We start from the raw sequence: 19,163 nt of genomic DNA on the forward strand, positions 1-19,163 counted from the left end.
AGCTGCTCTGTTCAGTACTTAGTACATACAGGCCAGCACTGCTTGCAATGGAGCTCTCCAAAATTCAGTTGAATTGCAGCAGCTCCAGCAACAGCTTGATTGACAGTAAGACTGTAATGTGCAGAAATAAGCAGCCTTAAGTGCACACTGGGACTCTAGGCTTTTGCCCAGACACTAGAATAAGAACAGTATGTCAAGACTATGTAGAATGTGTTGGACATTTCTACAACTTGTTAATAGAGGTTTAACCTTGGTGGGGCAAGGTCTTTTCTGCAATGAATGCACAAGTAGATGGACATCAGCTTTTATGACTGTTGTCAGTATCCGGCCTGTAAAATGGACTGTATGCATGCAATGTTTTGAGTCTCAGTGTGTTTCAATTGTTTGCTGTCCAATAAACAAAGAGAAATCCATTTTGCACGATTGTTGAGACCAAGATGCCCTGTCCAGATCGCACCACTTCACTATAACATCAAGAGGAAATTATAGATGGGAATATATACAGTATATAAATGAACACCCTGAAATCAAGACTTCGGGTTATTTTGGTGGGGCAGAGAGGCCGGATGGCCTTATTACTGCTGAGGAGTTCTTGTCATCACATTGGCAGGAAAGTTGATGAGGCCAGCTTTGATTTTATTGATAATCCACCTCAATCTATGATTGTGAATATGTTAGCAAAATGAGATAGCACACTAAGCCAGTATCCTCGCACAGCAAGTACTTGGAGAAAACTCTATATTCACACAAAGTTCTCCAGCTCTCAAAGTCTGCATGTCTTTGGATATAGTGGTAAAACGTAATGATTGATAATGATGACACATAGCGATATTTAAAGTCATGCAATACACAGATAAATATGAAATTCATTATTTACCTGGTCATGTGATACCATATGACATTGATACATATACTTCAAATATTCTGAATAGCTTGGGAGTGATGCTAAAGTTAACTGAGAAGATGTGCTCTATATAAAATATGCACTATATATGATTATTGCAGGTTTTGCTTTGTCTTCTGAATGTCGAAGTAAATTATTTATGCTGAAATTGACTTGCCCACTGCAGTGCTTAAAAGTATTGTCATGCAAATATATTTATCTCATGATAAATAATAAAAAAATTTAAAAGAATTCTCTTAAAGGGGTAGTTCACAAAAAAAATTTTAAATGATTTCCTCTTATGCCATTCCAAACCCGTATGACTTTCTTTCTTCTGTGAAACACAATGAAGATGTTAGGAAGAATGACGGCATCAGTCATCATTCACTTAAATTGCATATTTTTTCCATTTCCTTTTGTGTTCAGTGGAAGAAAGAAAGTCATATGGGTTTGGGATAACATGAGGGTAACATGTTAAAAGTTAAAGTGTAAATGCTGCACTGGGATATGGTAAGTTTGGTTTGCATGGTGTCACGCTTGCCTGGTTGCTATTCCTCAGTGGTCTGTATTGAAGTACCTCTGAATTACTTCAAACACTTCCTCTTTGTTATTGCATTGTCTTTGAGAACAGTTTTTGGAATCTCATTTATACTGTTTTTAAGGTCAAATATCATTGAGGCCTTGTTGACATGCAAATAAACAAATTGGCCTAAACAGTTATCAAACCTATTGAGCTCCAAAACAAGATTCTCTGTTTCTTACATTCATTGTCTCTCTCTGTGTCTCAATAGATCCAGCCAGAGAAGAAACCTGGAACGCCTCCTCCAACTCTTGCACCTGCACCTTCCTCGCCAACCCCACGGCCGCCCAGCCCTCCACCAGCCAAAGTGGTGGCCACTTCCCCACCCCCCTCCATAAACATTCCACGCTTCTACTTCCCCAAAGGCCTTCCAAACTGCACTGCCAACTATGATGAGGCCATTGCCAAAATTGAGGCAGCCTTCACTGAGTTTGAGGAGGAGAAAGCCGACATATATGAGATGGGGAAGATAGCGAAGGTGCATATGAATTGTGAATGGTTTTGTTGAAAGAATGAGATTGATAATATTTAAACCATTTTAAGTAATCTTGGGTTGAAATGGCTTTGAAAATGAATGCTGACACTTGCCTAATTGTATAGCCACAGCACAATGAAGGATGTGATTTCATCTTATATCAACATCTTTTTTTATCCTTTCATATCTTTAATATTAATAAATAGAACTGTGTATGTATGCTGCATCCTGAAGTTAACACTGAGAATCAGACATTTGGATTTATCCTTTATAGCTTCCAATCCTTAAAGGAATAGTTTACCCCCTTCTCTCTTTCTTTCTTTCTTTCTTTCTTAATTTTTGGGTGAACTGTTCCTTTAAGGAGATTTTATGATTTATTCAAATATTCTTACAGAATTAAAGTAATGTTGTAATGTGATACCATGTTATGTATTTTATGTATTTATGCTAAACATAATTTTGGCATTCTTGCCTCGTCTATGCCAACTCCATTTAAATTGCAACAAAAAGCAACAATTAATTTGTTTCACAGGCATGTGGGTGTCCGCTCTATTGGAAAGCACCAATGTTTATTTGTGCTGGTGGAGAGAGGACTGGTTTTGTTTCTGTTCACTCATTCATTGCAACATGGAGAAAGTAAGTGAGCACCTGTCAGTCCACACATGACATTTCATGTCATGTTTTAAAAGTCCTTTCTAAATCTATGTGCCATTGGATTGACAGTTTCTGCACTAATTTTACTTCACAGGTTATTGCACAGCTGCTATGATGATGCATCCAAGTTTGTTTACTTGCTGGCCAAACCAGGCTGCAGTTATCTGGAACAAGAAGATTTCATCCCTCTATTACAGGTTGGAACATTGCTCTTGTAATGCATTGTGTTTTTTAACAGTGCATAAAGTTGGGAAAGGAATGCAATCCTTTTGATACCACCTGTATTTCTGCATGAATAGCTACTTATAGGGGTCATGACATGCCTTTTTTATTATTTTAATATGTTCCTTTAGGTTCACTTATAATATGAATCATATTTATGTGCACAAAAAACAGTCACATATTTGTAAAACATGATCATTTTCCACCTTCATTCTGACCCACTATCAGAAATGCTCCATTTTGGTGCTACTCTCCTTTAAGACTTGACAGTAAATGCCCACTGTTATGACTGGATCTCTGCTTTTGACTGATCTGTTCTATCTTTGCCATCTCACTGCTCACCACAACTGGGTGGGCTACTGAAGTGATAAATTAGGCTTTGATGTGTTGTTGTGAAGGCAGTCAGATGCAAATGTCTAACACAGTGTGACATCACAATATAAAGGAAGTAGAGAATGAGTTGTTTTGGCAGCTTGGTTTCAACAAATGCACTTTTTGCAGTGAGGAGGAAGTTTTGAGTTCTGAAACTTACAGTATGTTTTTATTTTACAATGACCTCGTATATGTCTAAAAGTCAAAGAAAATGACATTTCTCATGTCCTGACCCCTTTAAAGGAGATATGCAGATATAATAATGAATAAAGTCTAACTTAACAAACATATCGAACAAATGGTCTAAACTTTCAAGGTCATTTATGGAAAAAGCTTTCGAACTAGCAGAATTAGTATGCTTCAGAAGAGTTGAATCAAACCAGATGTTCCAATTCATTCCTGTGTGGGTTTTAATAGCCCTGCCATATTGTGAAAGAAAAAAAAACAAAAAACCTCACATTGATTTAATTGCCTGTTCAACACACTGAATTCTGTTCAACTGCAATTTGGCCTGTTGAGAAATGTTTTCAGATTGCCTCCTATGAAAGGTTTGCTCGAGCTCTTAAAGACTATAAAGGGTTTCTAAAGGCTTGGACCTCTGACAGTCCACAGTCAGGTAGATGTAGGTCATTTGTGTTCTGTTGTTACTCACTCTGGGAGTGGATGTCCAACAAAAATCAGGGCAATGGCATGCATTATAATCCATAAGTGAAAAAGAACCCAAGGATCTGTAGACATCATGCAGTTACTGTATTTGTTCATTATTTGTTCATCTGTCATAGGAAAAATACTGAAAACTGCTTATGGGTGGTTACCAAGGAGATAACCTTTGCTTTCCAAAAGAAATGCTTCCCAGCTCTAAAACCACAACAGCACTAGTGAAATAATATTCAGTGGACATAAGAGATAAAAGATGAACCTTTTGATTTACGGTATAAATACACTAAATTTAAGGGTATGCAAACTCTATCAATGATCTTGATCATGTAGAGGCTTTTTAAATAAAGTTAATTATTTCAGTTTTGTGTTATTGGTTAATTAGACTCTAATAAAGGCTTCTTTTTTTACTTCTTTTTTAAATGTATTATGTTATACAGGTGCATCTCAATAAATTAGAATGTCATGGAAAAGTTCATTTATTTCAGTAATTTAACTCAAATTGTGAAACTCGTGTATTAAATAAATTCAATGCACACAGACTGAAGTAGTTTAAGTCTTTGGTTCTTTTAATTGTGATGATTTTGGCTCACATTTAACAAAAACCCACCAATTCACTATCTCAAAAAATTAGAATGCATCATAAGACCGATAAAAAAAACATTTTTAGTGAATTGTTGGCCTTCTGGAAAGTATGTTCATTGACTGTATATGTACTCAATACTTGGTAGGGGCTCATTTTGCTTTAATTACTGCCTCAATTCGGCGTGGCATGGAGGTGATCAGTTTGTGGCACTGCTGAGGTGGTATGGAAGCCCAGGTTTCTTTGACAGTGGCCTTCAGCTCATCTGCATTTTTTGGTCTCTTGTTTCTCATTTTCCTCTTGACAATACCCCATAGATTCTCTATGGGGTTCAGGTCTGGTGAGTTTGCTGGCCAGTCAAGCACACCAACACCATGGTCATTTAACCAACTTTTGGTGCTTTTGGCAGTGTGGGCAGGTGCCAAATCCTGCTGGAAAATGAAATCAGCATCTTTAAAAAGCTGGTCAGCAGAAGGAAGCATGAAGTGCTCCAAAATTTCTTGGTAAACGGGTGCAGTGACTTTGGTTTTCAAAAAACACAATGGTCCAACACCAGCAGATGACATTGCACCCCAAATCATCACAGACTGTGGAAACTTAACACTGGACTTCAAGCAACTTGGGCTATGAGCTTCTCCACCCTTCCTCCAGACTCTAGGACCTTGGTTTCCAAATGAAATACGAAACTTGCTTTCATCTGAAAAGAGGACTTTGGAACACTGGGCAACAGTCCAGTTCTTCTTCTCCTTAGCCCAGGTAAGACGCCTCTGACGTTATCTGTGGTTCAGGAGTGGCTTAACAAGAGGAATACGACAACTGTAGCCAAATTCCTTGACACGTCTGTGTGTGGTGGCTCTTGATGCCTTGACCCCAGCCTCAGTCCATTCCTTGTGAAGTTCACCCAAATTCTTGAATCAATTTTGCTTGACAATCATAAGGCTGCGGTTCTCTCGGTTGGTTGTGCATCTTTTTCTTCCACACTTTTTCCTTCCACTCAACTTTCTGTTAACATGCTTGGATACAGCACTCTGTGAACAGCCAGCTTCTTTGGCAATGAATGTTTGTGGCTTACCCTCCTTGTGAAGGGTGTCAATGATTGTCTTCTGGACAACTGTCAGATCAGCAGTCTTCCCCATGATTGTGTAGCCTAGTGAACCAAACTGAGAGACCATTTTGAAGGCTCAGGAAACCTTTGCAGGTGTTTTGAGTTGATTAGCTGATTGGCATGTCACCATATTCTAATTTTTTGAGATAGTGAATTGGTGGGTTTTTGTTAAATGTGAGCCAAAATCATCACAATTAAAAGAACCAAAGACTTAAACTACTTCAGTCTGTGTGCATTGAATTTATTTAATACACGAGTTTCACAATTTGAGTTGAATTACTGAAATAAATGAACTTTTCCACGACATTCTAATTTATTGAGATGCACCTGTAATGTATGGATTCACTTAGGATCACATTTTAGGAGCCATTCACCGCTATTTTAGGAGCCATTCATGTAGAAATCCAGATAATTAACAAATAAATTCAGGGTTCACAAAAGATTTCTCACTCTTGTTTTTGTAACATAGGACATAGTGGACACTCATCCAGGGCTGACGTTTTTAAAAGATGCTCCTGAATTCCATTCCCGGTACATCACAACAGTAAGTCACTTTATTAAGGCCTCAGTAACACCTGACAGGCGATATCTGAATGTGGAAAGGATTACAGGAATGGAAGTTTTGTTGTCACTGGAACTCATAGCAGAATTCTTTATTGTAATCTTTTATTTTTTTTAACCTCGTTCCATGGCTATTTGAGTGTCAGCTGCTGTCAACAGGAAAATGACTTTGCTTTGTCCGGGGTTAATCATCAGTCTGGCACATGTAATCTCTATTTTTAGAATTGCTCCAATATTTCGGTATTAAGTTTGAAAGTCTTGTTAGCTTACTAAAGTGTTTGCTGTAAATCAGATACAGCTATTTGAGCCGAGCTGTTGGAGAGTAGACACAGTGAGACGTGGAGCCCAGTGCATCTGTCTGTCTGTCTGTCTGACTGTCTATGCGGACAGCTGCAACACGTGCTGTGGAGAGAAAAGGTGGAGGGGAAGGGTAGGAAGGGCAGTGGCGTCAAAGTTGCCTGACATCACGGAAACACAGATGCCACCAACAGGCCATTGACCCTGGTCTTGCACAGCCCCATATTTAGACACTTCCTTGCGCTGGTGCACTGGTTGACACATCCCGGTACCAACCTCTCCTAGGAGGACTGATCTACCAGGAAATGCATGTTAATCCACACTCTGATGTCACTGTTTCTCTTGGAACCTGGAGCATGGGGCCTTTGTCAACACGGGGCTAGATATAACTGTTTTAGTCCAACCAGTCACAAGACAACTGTATAGTTACAGTAGATATATAACCTTTAAAGGAATAGTTCACCCAAGACTGAAAATTATCTCATCATTTACTCACATTCCAGTTGTTCCAAATCTGTATGAATTTATTTTTTCAGTGGAACACAAAAGGAAAGGAATAATGTTCAGAGTGCTCTTTGCCATACAATGAAAGTGAATTGGAACAGATGCTGTTTAGCTCCAAAAATTACAAGAACCATATGTAGTCCATTCGACTTGTGTGTTATTTCAAGCCTTCTAAAGGCAAACGACAGCTTTATGTGATGGGCAGACTGAAATTTAAGTAGTCTTTCATTGAATATCTGCTGTAGCTTTCAAAACTCATTTGTATTTAATCATATTGAAACTGGTGTGGTGCAGTTGGTTATGAGACACACAACAACTAGTGCCGTTTGGCATCATTGATGTCCAGCTTGGTGGAATGCATCTTCTTACACCCTAATAGAATATACTTGACTGCAAAAGAGATTTAAGAGCTGTGCTGGAGGAGAAGATTCAGTAAATACCAACTTAAATTTCTGTCTGTTCCCCATACAAAGCTATTGTATGGCTGCAGAAGACTTGGAATATAGCATGTGAGTCGTATAGACTACTGTTATAATACTTCAATGGTACTTGTATTTTTGGAATTTAACAGCCTCTGTCTACATTGACTTTCTGCTTAACATCTCCTTTTAAGTTACACAGAATGAAAAAAAAAAAGCCATACGGGTTGGGAATGACATGAGGGTGACAGAATTTTAATTTTTGGGTGAATTAAACTTTTATCATTTGCACAAGTTTATTGAAGGCTTCCTACTGCTCTTTGGTTGCTCTGTGCACAGGTGCTCTACAAAATAACACTGGTTTTTATAAAATGATCATCATGAACATCCAAAGTAGCAGTTCTTGATGGGCCTCAGTGTTAGGCTTTGACCAGTTGCCACTGGTTAGAGAATTATTGCTTCTGGAACTTAATTATTGCTTCTGGAACTTGTTTTATCAAGTAGGTTTTTTAGATTTAGAATCCACACAATTTTTAAAGATATTACAGGTGCATCTCAATAAATTAGAATGTCATGGAAAAGTTCATTTATTTCAGTAATTCAACTCAAATTGTGAAACTCGTGTATTAAATAAATTCAATGCACACAGACTGAAGTAGTTTAAGTCTTTGGTTCTTTTAATTGTGATGATTTTGGCTCACATTTAACAAAAACCCACCAATTCACTATTTCAAAAAATTAGAATATGGTGACATGCCAATCAGCTAATCAACTCAAAACACCTCCAAAGGTTTCCTGAGCCTTCAAAATGGTCTGTCAGTTTGGTTCACTAGGCTACACAATCATGGGGAAGACTGCTGATCTGACAGTTGTCCAGAAGACAATCATTGACACCCTTCACAAGGAGGGTAAGCCACAAACATTCATTGCCAAAGAAGCTGGCTGTTCACAGAGTGCTGTATCCAAGCATGTTAACAGAAAGTTGAGTGGAAGGAAAAAGTGTGGAAGAAAAAGATGCACAACCAACGAGAGAACCGCACCCTTATGAGGATTGTCAAGCAAAATCGATTCAAGAATTTGGGTGAACTTCACAAGGAATGGACTGAGGCTGGGGTCAAGGCATCAAGAGCCACCACACACAGACGTGTCAAGGAATTTGGCTACAGTTGTTGTATTCCTCTTGTTAAGCCACTCCTGAACCACAGACAACGTCAGAGGCGTCTTACCTGGGCTAAGGAGAAGAAGAACTGGACTGTTGCCCAGTGTTCCAAAGTCCTCTTTTCAGATGAGAGCAAGTTTTGTATTTCATTTGGAAACCAAGGTCCTAGAGTCTGGAGGAAGGGTGGAGAAGCTCATAGCCCAAGTTGCTTGAAGTCCAGTGTTAAGTTTCCACAGTCTGTGATGATTTGGGGTGCAATGTCATCTGCTGGTGTTGGTCCATTGCGTTTTTTGAAAACCAAAGTCACTGCACCCGTTTACCAAGAAATTTTGGAGCACTTCATGCTTCCTTCTGCTGACCAGCTTTTTAAAGATGCTGATTTCATTTTCCAGCAGGATTTGGCACCTGCCCACACTGTCAAAAGCACCAAAAGTTGGTTAAATGACCATGGTGTTGGTGTGCTTGACTGGCCAGCAAACTCACCAGACCTGAACCCCATAGAGAATCTATGGGGTATTGTCAAGAGGAAAATGAGAAACAAGAGACCAAAAAATGCAGATGAGCTGAAGGCCACTGTCAAAGAAACCTGGGCTTCCATACCACCTCAGCAGTGCCACAAACTGATCACCTCCATGCCACGCCGAATTGAGGCAGTAATTAAAGCAAAAGGAGCCCCTACCAAGTATTGAGTACATATACAGTAAATGAACATACTTTCCAGAAGGCCAACAATTCACTAAAAATGTTTTTTTTTATTGGTCTTATGATGTATTCTAATTTTTTGAGATAGTGAATTGGTGGGTTTTTGTTAAATGTGAGCCAAAATCATCACAATTAAAAGAACCAAAGACTTAAACTACTTCAGTCTGTGTGCACTGAATTCATTTAATACACGAGTTTCACAATTTGAGTTGAATTACTGAAATAAATGAACTTTTCCATGACATTCTAATTTATTGAGATGCACCTGTATATACAACTTGGAAGTGATCTTGCAACAGGCTCAAGAACTTTATAAAGTCCAAAGTAGTCACCTTTTTATTATCTATTGTTCTTAGATGGAGTGTTTTCAAAGGGTATAAATTATTTTGCATTTTATTTTTTGGTTGGAAATTGATAAGTGTGCATTGTGATCAGACTGTGCTTTAATCAAAGAATTTTGAAGTGTTCCTAAGAAATGTCCTCTCCCTCCTCTTTAGGTTATTCAAAGAATATTTTTCACAGTTAATCGCTCATGGACAGGCAAGATCAACATGACCGAGATCAGGAGAAGCAACTTCCTCCAGGTACACACTGTTCAATGCCACCATCACTTTAGACCTTCAATGTGTTCAATTCAGTCTCCAAAACTTGTGAGAAATTGTTACCAGTCCAGTCAGAAAGGACTCTTTCATCTCAATCCACTCTAAATTTCTCTCTAGACTCTCGCCCTGCTGGAAGAAGAGGATGACATCAATCAAATTACAGATTATTTCTCTTATGAGCACTTTTATGTCATTTACTGTAAGTTCTGGGAGCTGGACACTGACCATGACCTCTTTATCGACCCCAAGGACCTGGCCAGGTACAACGACCATGGTAAGTACAGAGGGAATTTGTGGCTGAAGATAAACAGTGGTCGCTAGAAGTATTTTGACATTTAAACCACATGTAAAAATGTATGCATTATGCATTATAGAACAAAAAATAAAAACTAGTGGCATTTGAAAAACAGATAAAACACACATTTTATATAAAACATTTCACAAAAAGATGTAAATTTAAAATGATAAAACAATAGATATGTTGTTCAAAACTAAGACTGGTAGTCAAAAGTTAGTGGAACATGTCCATAATTAATGTGATGAACTATACCTGTTCTTACGGCAGAACACTTGTGTGAACTTTTTGACATACAGTGCATCCGGAAAGTATTCACAGCGCTTCACTTTTTCCACATTTTGTTATGTTACAGCCTTATTCCAAAATGGATTAAATTCATTATTTTCCTCAAAATTCTACAAACAATACCCCATAATGACAACGTGAAAGAAGTTTGTTTGAAATCTTTGCAAATTTATTAAAAAAGAAAAAAAGAAAAAAAATCACATGTACATAAGTATTCACAGCCTTTGCCATGACACTCAAAATTGAGCTCAGGTGCATCCTGTTTCCACTGATCATCCTTGAGATGTTTCTACAACTTGATTTGAGTCCACCTGTGGTAAATTCAGTTGATTGGACATGATTTGGAAAGGCACACACCTGTCTATATAAGGTCCCACAGTTAACAGTGCATGTCAGAGCACAAGCCAAGCCATGAAGTCCAAGGAATTGTCTGTAGACCTCCGAGACAGGATTATATCGAGGCCCAGATCTGGGGAAGGGTACAGAAAAATGTCTGCAGCATTGAAGGTCCCAATGAGCACAGTGGCCTCCATCATCCGTAAATGGAAGAAGTTTGGAACCATCAGGACTCTTCCTAGAGCCGGCCGCCCGGCCAAACTGAGCGATCGGGGGAGAAGGGCCTCAGTCAGGGAGGTGACCAAGAACCCGATGGTCACTCTGACAGAGCTCCAGAGTTTCTCTGTGGAGAGAGGAGAACCTTCCAGAAGAACAACCATCTCTGCAGCACTCCACCAATCAGGCCTGTATGGTAGAGTGGCCAGACGGAAGCCACTCCTCAGTAAAAGGCACATGACAGCCTGCCTGGAGTTTGGCAAAAGGCACCTGAAGGACTCTCAGACCATGAGAAACAAAATTCTCTGGTCTGATGAAACAAAGACTGAACTCTTTGGCCTGAATGGCAAGCGTCATGTCTGGAGGAAACCAGGCACCGCTCATCACCTGGCCAATACCATCCCTGCAGTGAAGCATGGTGGTGGCAGCATCATGCTGTGGGGATGTTTTTCAGCAGCAGGAACTGGGAGACTAGTCAGGATCGAGGAAAATATGAATGCAGCAATGTACAGAGACATCCTTGATGAAAACCTGCTCCAGAGCGCTCTGGACCTCAGACTGGGGCAAAGGTTCATCTTCCAACAGGACAACAACCCTAAGCACACAGCCAAGATAACAAAGGAGTGGCTATGGGACAACTCTGTGAATGTCCTTGAGTGTCCCAGCCAGAGCCCAGACTTGAACCCGATTGAACATCTCTGGAGAGATCTGTGCACAATCAGTATTGAGCAAAGGCTGTGAATACTTATGTACATGTGATTTTTTTTATTTTTATTTTTATTTTTTTATTTTTTTATAAATTTGCAAAGATTTCAAACAAACTTCTTTCACATTGTCATTATGGGGTATTGTTTGTAGAATTTTGAGGAAAATAATGAATTTAATCCATTTTGGAATAAGGCTGTAACATAACAAAATGTGGAAAAAAGTGAAGCGCTGTGAATACTTTCCGGATGTACTGTACTGTAACATATCCACTAATCACCTTTAGAGAACAGTTGGTTAAAATCAAAATCATTTGATGCTACTTGGTTTGATATTTTATATTTAATTCAATGTCATTCAGACATGTTTAAGTATGACTTAAGTGGCCAAAAAGATTTGGGGCCACTGTATACACAGGATGTGTATCAAGTTTGGGCCAAATATTCACTTTTCTCCTTCTTAAAGATTACAACAATATGAACTCATGAGATACTGTTACTCTTGATGAGGCTCATTCAACTTCAGATTGGGCTTAGGGAAATGTGGAAAAGAGAAACAGTTTTTGATATGTCTCTGCCTCTCTTTTTTTTCTTTTTTTATTTTTTTTATTTTTGCAAAGCTTCATCAAGCAGAATCATTGAGAGGCTGTTCTCAGGGGCTGTCACAAGGTAGGACCTGCTGATGAGAAATAAGGTGGTGTCTGAGCATTTGGTCTGTGTCCATGTTGTTTGTTCTAAATGATTGTTCTTTCTTCTAGGGGAAACTCGGTGCAAAGTGTAGGGAGAATGAGCTATGCTGAGTTTGTTTGGTTCCTCATCTCAGAAGAGGACAAAAAGAACCATACGAGGTAATGACAGTATTAGATAAACCTAATACTGTTTAATAGAAGCGCCACAGTTGCTGCTATCTACGGATTCTAGATCATTTTAAGAACACTTTTGTCTTTTCATGAGTGACATGATTGATCAAGTAATTAACTGAATCAATCATCCAATCTGTCTTCTCTGGAACGTAAATAGAGATCATCACTTTATCTGTCTAATCATTGCTTTAGATGTATATCATTACTTTTTTACTAGATCACTTAGTCTATCAAAATATATTTTTTCAGTATAGAGTACTGGTTTCGCTGTATGGATATGGACGGAGATGGTGTTCTTTCCATGTATGAACTGGAGTTTTTCTATGAGGAACAGTGTGAACGCATGGAGGGGATGGGCATTGAACCACTGCCCTTCCAGGATCTCTTGTGTCAGATGCTGGACTTAGTCAAACCAGAATGCCCAGGTATGGCAAGCCAGAGAACCCAGTCCAATCAAACTCTAAACTCCATCTCAACAAAATAGTTATCAGTCAAAACAGGCAGACCTGAGGTTACTGCTAAAGTAGAAATTAAATATATGCTCAAAGCTGTGGTGCAATGGGTAGTGTATATGCTCAGGAGACACAGGTTCGAATCTGGAATCTTTTCAGTTAAAAGGAGTAAAGTTATAAATTACATACTAAATTACACACATGAAATGTGGACCACTTCACTTACATTTTAGCTCTGTCCTTGTGTCATTACACACAGATGTGGATCATATGTTTTCTATCGAAGTTTGTATTCTGTATTGTCAGTACATGTTTTTTTCAAGGTAAGTTCTTGTTCCTAAACCAGTGGCTTTCTCAGGGAACACACATTTATATAAAATATATGTATCATGAATGCACTGTAAGTTGCTTTTGAAAAAAGCATCTGCCAAATGAATAATTACTGTCTTGGCAGGTAAAATTACTCTTCGAGATCTGAAGCGCTGCAGGATGGCACATATATTCTATGACACATTCTTCAATCTGGAGAAATATCTGGACCATGAACAGAGAGATCCCTTTGCAGTGCAGAAGGTGAGATTTGCCAGATAGGTCACACCTATATTGGCATTTTCTGTCGTCTGAGATGTCACAAATCCAATGTGCTAAACCTTGTCTACAGCCCCTTTCACACATACAACCTTGTCCAGAATATTTACTGCATTTTTCAGGTTAGAGGTCATGCGTGAACACAACCGTTTTTTTTTTTTAAATACTGGTAAATTTTGCACTGGCAATTTCCCTTAATGAGAAGTTATATCATTCAGAGATGGGCTGTCAAGTTAGAGACTTGGACTCGAGTTGTACTCAAGTCACATTTTTACGGACTTCAGACTCGACTCGGACTCGACCTCAAAAGACTTCAGACTCGACTCAAGGAAAATGACTCGTGAACATGACGAGTCTTTCATATATAGACAATATTGAGATAAAAAAAAAAAGAAAATGTTTTAACTTGGAATGCGACGATTAAAACGGTTGATGCATTTATTCAATCAGATGATGATGATGGTTTCGTTCTGTTCTCAGAGCTGATTATAAATGTATAGGGCCATGCAGCTCTCAACCCCTCTCTCTCTCTCTCTCTCTCTCTCACACACACACACACACACACACACCCACCCCCCTGCGGAGCACACGTTTAGAAGTGATGGTGAAAGACCCTCTTTACAGATAATTTATTTTTTAAATCAAACTGAGAATCAGCAGTTGACAAAAGTAAAGAGATGTGCATTATTTGAAAAGTGGAATCTATAGAAACGCGAACAGCAGAGCACTTGCCTGCCACCGTCATCTATACATAAATTCATATATGTCCAAAAAGTGTGGCATAGGTTGTTTTATTGTTGAGTTTTTACACATCTGTATTGCGTTCGGTAGTTGCATTTCTCGTGCAGTTTTGGTGCTGATCAGATGCGAGACAAGAACAACCGAGAATCATCAGAGGCGCCCTGAATGCCCCTTCTGATCCCATCCGATTTTAATCCGTGCTCCAATTTGCTCATGAAATACACTGTGCTACATCTTTACTTTATTTACACATTTACATTATTCCAAATACAAGTAAATGAAAATAAGATAACAACGCTTTTATAAGCCATGGTCTTCAATCAAATTAAATAAAAACTCAGCCTTGCAATGTGCATGGAAGTGATGAAATCAGGGACAGAAATATATATTTCTTGTAAAAAAAAAAAAAAAAAACTATAATCTGCAATATATTATGACCACTACTGCTACTACTACTACAACAACTACTACTACTACTAATAGTAATAATAATACAAGGTGTAACAGAATTATATTAATATGGTAGTAGTAAGAATAACAAGCTTAAAAATAATAAATAGAATGATATTAGAAGTCATTAGTGCTGTTGTAAGGTCACTTAATGTGAATCATGTATAATCCCTGAATCACTTTGACTCCTGATGCATAGTCCTATTTTTTATTATTTTTTTATGCTTCTTGACAAGGTTTCAGACTCACAAACAATCAGTTTTACTGGTCAGAACACAATTACCTATAAAAGCCCCTCTTATTATTTACAATGATGCTACCAGTGGATTATTGGTAGAATTATAGTGTAAGTTTCTCAGAAATTCCAGAATTTACTCGTAGCTGTGCAGTGCATTTTTGCAAATAGGATTTTTATGTGACAATAAATAAATACAATTTAAAAAAAAGATGTAATGAAAGATGTAATGTTTGGTGACTCGAGACTTGACTCAGACTTGTCCATCAGAGACTTCAGACTTGACTCAGACTCCAGACTAAAGACTTCAGACTTAAGATGAAAGACTCATGAACATCTCTGTCTCATTACCTATAAATTTCCATATTGATGGTATGTGTGAACAGCACATGTGGTACATTTACCAGTAAAGACAACCCAACGATTTTCCTGTAATTTACCTGGTTGCATGTGTGAAAGGGTGAAATGGCAGCTCTCTGTTAATTATGTAACCGTAATTGTGTGTGCGCGCGTATCAGGATTTGGACAGTGACGGTCCAGAGCCCTCAGACTGGGATAAGTACGCTGCCGAAGAGTATGAGATTCTTGTAGCAGAAGAGACAGCCAATGAACAGCTACGAGAGGGGTGAGTCATTGCATTCTGCCATGGAATGAATTTGTTACAGAGTTCGTTATGCTGCATAGAAACTAGATATAATCTATATGTGGTTGAACTCCATTATGGATACCTTGTAAGGCAAAAGAGTGTGAAGCATAACTGTTGCATGTTTATTTTTGCAGATCTTTTGATGATGATTATGAGTCAGATGAGCTCACAGTCTCCTCAGACATTGGAAATAAAATGGATAAGCTGGTCATATCTGATTTATCGGCATAAGCCACCTTTATCATCTCCACACCGTGACGGTCATCGACGACATGAATGGATCACCATCACCCCATTTTCACACTCTTCTCGAAAAGGGAAAAACTATTTTGTAAATTTTATTAAGGACATTTGTATGTGTGTGCATGTGTGCAATATAACAAATTCTAAAACCAAATGGCTTTCAGACAACCACAAAAAAGCTTTATGTGCAATATGTCTTAACATGTAAATGTATACTCATTTTTTTCCACTCTCTTACTGATAACATCCACTCCCCCAAACTAAACTGCCGGCTGGTTCCATCCACCCTTCATTAAGACTTTGTGTGAAAAGTGGACTTCTTAGTAACTTTAGAAGAAGTTTAGAATGTGCTTCAATGTAAGTGAAACTACGGTCTGTGTATTGCTGCCTTATTTTTAAGGGGTGGGGAAGGACAAGTGAGATGAGAGAGACAAAGAGAGACTGAGCAAATACAGCAAGGACAATGAGAGAGTGAGCAAATAGAGTTGCTCACATTTTCCTTGTGTGATATGTAACTTACTAGAACTTCAAGAGTCCTCTCAGACTAAAATCAAATATTTAAAACATGATAACAGCACATATCATGTGCTATGCTGGGTTGCACATTATGTTTAAGGGTCATTGCAAGTTGCATCAGTGCCAAAATATCAGCGGTTATGTATTGCTATTAGTGGTCACTGATAATATTGCATGTTGTTGCTTAAAAGAAGAAAGCTGTGACTTTTTAGGTATTTGAACTTAACTACAGTCATCAAACCTCCATTACATATTTCCAGATAAACCGACCAGGACAATCTTAGACTTGAAAATGCTTTTTGGAAATCTTCTTTCTCAGCCAAACATTCAAGATATGCTGTCTTTTCTGGGGTTGAAATGGTCACATCTTTTTAAAGAAATGCAAACATGAAATATTTATAAATTCATCCTCCTTTTCATTCTCAAAGTGATGTGTACAGAAACATAGTTCCTAAGGCATTTTGTGTATGTTTTTAAATGATTTAAATACACCTGTAATCATGTGTAAAGATCTGAATGAGAGCTGTAAAGCACTATTTATTTGCCGTGGGCATTGTTAACTAGGTCCGTAAGATTATACAGAAGCATCAGGGGGTCACCTGTGTACGAAATATTATGTCAATGTCCCTCTTATCTGACCTCTGGTTATGAGTGGCCAGTCTCAGGTTTAACCACTCAATCAAGTCATGGACATCACCCAAGTACTGCCAAATTCAGTCCATACATCGTCCCACAGGAACTCTAAAAAGCCAGGAGGCTTATGTAATTGGATTCTCCGAATGGTACCTCTTTCCACTGTTAACACGTTTCCACATTAAAGGTGAAGTGTGTTATTTCTTTGCCATTAGTTGCAACAAACAGAATTGTTTACCTAATTACTGTTTTCGAACAGCTTTCCCAAACACTCCTCCCATCCTCCATTGTGTGGACAAACAGGTAGCTCTGCCGCAAACTCATGCCATTGATCGAGTCATAGTTTTATTGTCGGCTAATGTTGAGAACGCCACAGTGTTTAGATCTTTCAGGGAAATCAACCTGTAAATGGTTTACCTATAATTGTCTCTGCACATTAAGCTGGGATAGGAGAAAGTACTGTAATATAAAAAAATGACACACATCACCCTTAATAAGGAAATTGAAAACATGCCTGTCTCTTAGCCAGATCAGTGCTCTACAAATCCCTCTCTGTGTGTGTGATGGCCAGACCTCCCTTCACTCTGTCACACTCTTTGGTTCATGTAATTAGTGTAATATATTTATATACAGTATGTGAAGTGGTTTGTTTGTTTTTGTTTGGCCAGCCATTATCATGGTTTACCGGTAGCTTTTGTTGTACTGTGGTCTTGCTCTTTTTTGACTTAGGACATTTATTTTATATAGTCACTGTAAATGTCTTTGTATTTTATTTTTCCCATGTGATTGTCTCTGCCACTGAGTGGTGGGGGAAGTTTAAGTTATGATATATCTCTAACTGCCAGTGTTATAATGTGCATTAAGCAGAGTGGGCAGGGGCTTTATGAAGAAATTCAGAATGAATTCACTGATAGGTGACAATCAGATGGATGCGTTTGTGGTATAATGACATGCAAGTAGCACTTCTTAGAAAACAGAGCAAAACAACTGCTGTAGTGTCACACTTTTATCAGTACTATTAGACATTGAGATAAAAACACAAACCTGAATCTAAACTTGACAAATGCTACAATTCTGGTTCATCATTTTTAACACTAGCACATTGAGCTCTATGCAAATCTGATCTTCTGGACAGCTATTCGCAGCTACTGAAGCTGTAAACAACGAAACTTGTTTGTGTGCAAATTTTATCCTTTTTTTTTTCTTTTTTTCTTTTTTTTAGTTTTTGAGTTTTATATCTTTCCATGTGTTTTTTTTTTATTTTTATTTTTATTTTTTTTAGTTTTTGAGTTTTATATCTTTCCATGTGTTTTTTTTTTTTTTTTTTTTTTTTTTTAATGTTTTGCTTGCAGACATTGAAAGAAGGGACTTAAGTATGGTGATCTCCTAAGTGCTTTGATGAGATTGCTCTTGTGTTCGCATGATTTTTTTCCCTCTTTTAAAAAATTTGGAAAATAAAAATATTAATTAATGTGATGTTTATAGAATATTCATTCATAAGGAACGATGATAATGGATAGGTGTTTTTTTGAGGCTTGAATTTAACAATGCAATTAATGTCATTTTACACAGTAACAATAAAACAGTAGAGTCTAAATTATTTATTTTAAAAGAAAGGGTTAAGAAACTGTGCTAATCCTTCCAGATTGAATGCTTGCAGACAAGCTCTGTCTTTATCTGTTCCTGAAGATTGTGAGGGATTCAATTCAAATGTGTCTACCTTTTTCTGTGGCACTACTCAAAGTATTTTCAATAATGAGCACGATTCAGCCGTTGCATTTTAACCTCTGAGATAACTTATTTTTACTCCACTGATGGTTTGGGCTAAGAAAACATGCATTCCTGTTGACTGTATAACATCATATACAACTCTGTTTACAACTCACTTTTGCTGCCACTTTGTGGACATTTCACCCAGAAATTGAACCTCACATATGCCCATACGTTCAACAACACTTCCAGCTTTGGCCACTGGGGGCAGTGGTTTGAATTTTCGTAAGCACACACTGATTTAGCTAAGCAACTTTCAACCTACTGTCGCCAAATTCACACTGAGGTCAGTCTGGAAGGTGCTTCCATATGCCTTGTGTCCGACACTGCCCCTGTAATGATATGTCATCTGAATTGTCCAGTAATCATTGGCTGCAACGGGGTCAAAGGGGTCAAAGTTGAAATAGACATT

General features: G+C 38.1%; 1 protein-coding gene across 2 annotated transcripts in view; it reads left to right on the forward strand.

The window, feature by feature from the left end:
• The window catches only part of LOC127441515 (serine/threonine-protein phosphatase 2A regulatory subunit B'' subunit alpha-like), a 152,200-nt gene extending 133,717 nt beyond the window's left edge, over nt 1–18,483 (forward strand). Inside the window, exons 4-15 of one of the 2 annotated variants that reach the window (XM_051699037.1) lie at nt 1,675–1,941; nt 2,471–2,574; nt 2,687–2,789; nt 6,001–6,075; nt 9,671–9,757; nt 9,893–10,049; nt 12,235–12,283; nt 12,373–12,462; nt 12,727–12,902; nt 13,384–13,502; nt 15,462–15,568; nt 15,724–18,483. In XM_051699037.1, the coding sequence (XP_051554997.1) occupies nt 1,675–1,941; nt 2,471–2,574; nt 2,687–2,789; nt 6,001–6,075; nt 9,671–9,757; nt 9,893–10,049; nt 12,235–12,283; nt 12,373–12,462; nt 12,727–12,902; nt 13,384–13,502; nt 15,462–15,568; nt 15,724–15,820 (1,431 nt within the window). In that variant the 3' untranslated portion in view covers nt 15,821–18,483. The remainder of the gene's footprint in view (nt 1–1,674; nt 1,942–2,470; nt 2,575–2,686; nt 2,790–6,000; nt 6,076–9,670; nt 9,758–9,892; nt 10,050–12,234; nt 12,284–12,372; nt 12,463–12,726; nt 12,903–13,383; nt 13,503–15,461; nt 15,569–15,723) is intronic. The other variant, XM_051699038.1, reaches the window with a different exon arrangement.
• Nucleotides 18,484–19,163: the final 680 nt, after the last annotated feature.

The sequence above is a fragment of the Myxocyprinus asiaticus genome, chromosome 5 (assembly GCF_019703515.2).
Source record: "Myxocyprinus asiaticus isolate MX2 ecotype Aquarium Trade chromosome 5, UBuf_Myxa_2, whole genome shotgun sequence".
NCBI classification, from domain to species: Eukaryota; Metazoa; Chordata; class Actinopteri; order Cypriniformes; family Catostomidae; genus Myxocyprinus; species Myxocyprinus asiaticus.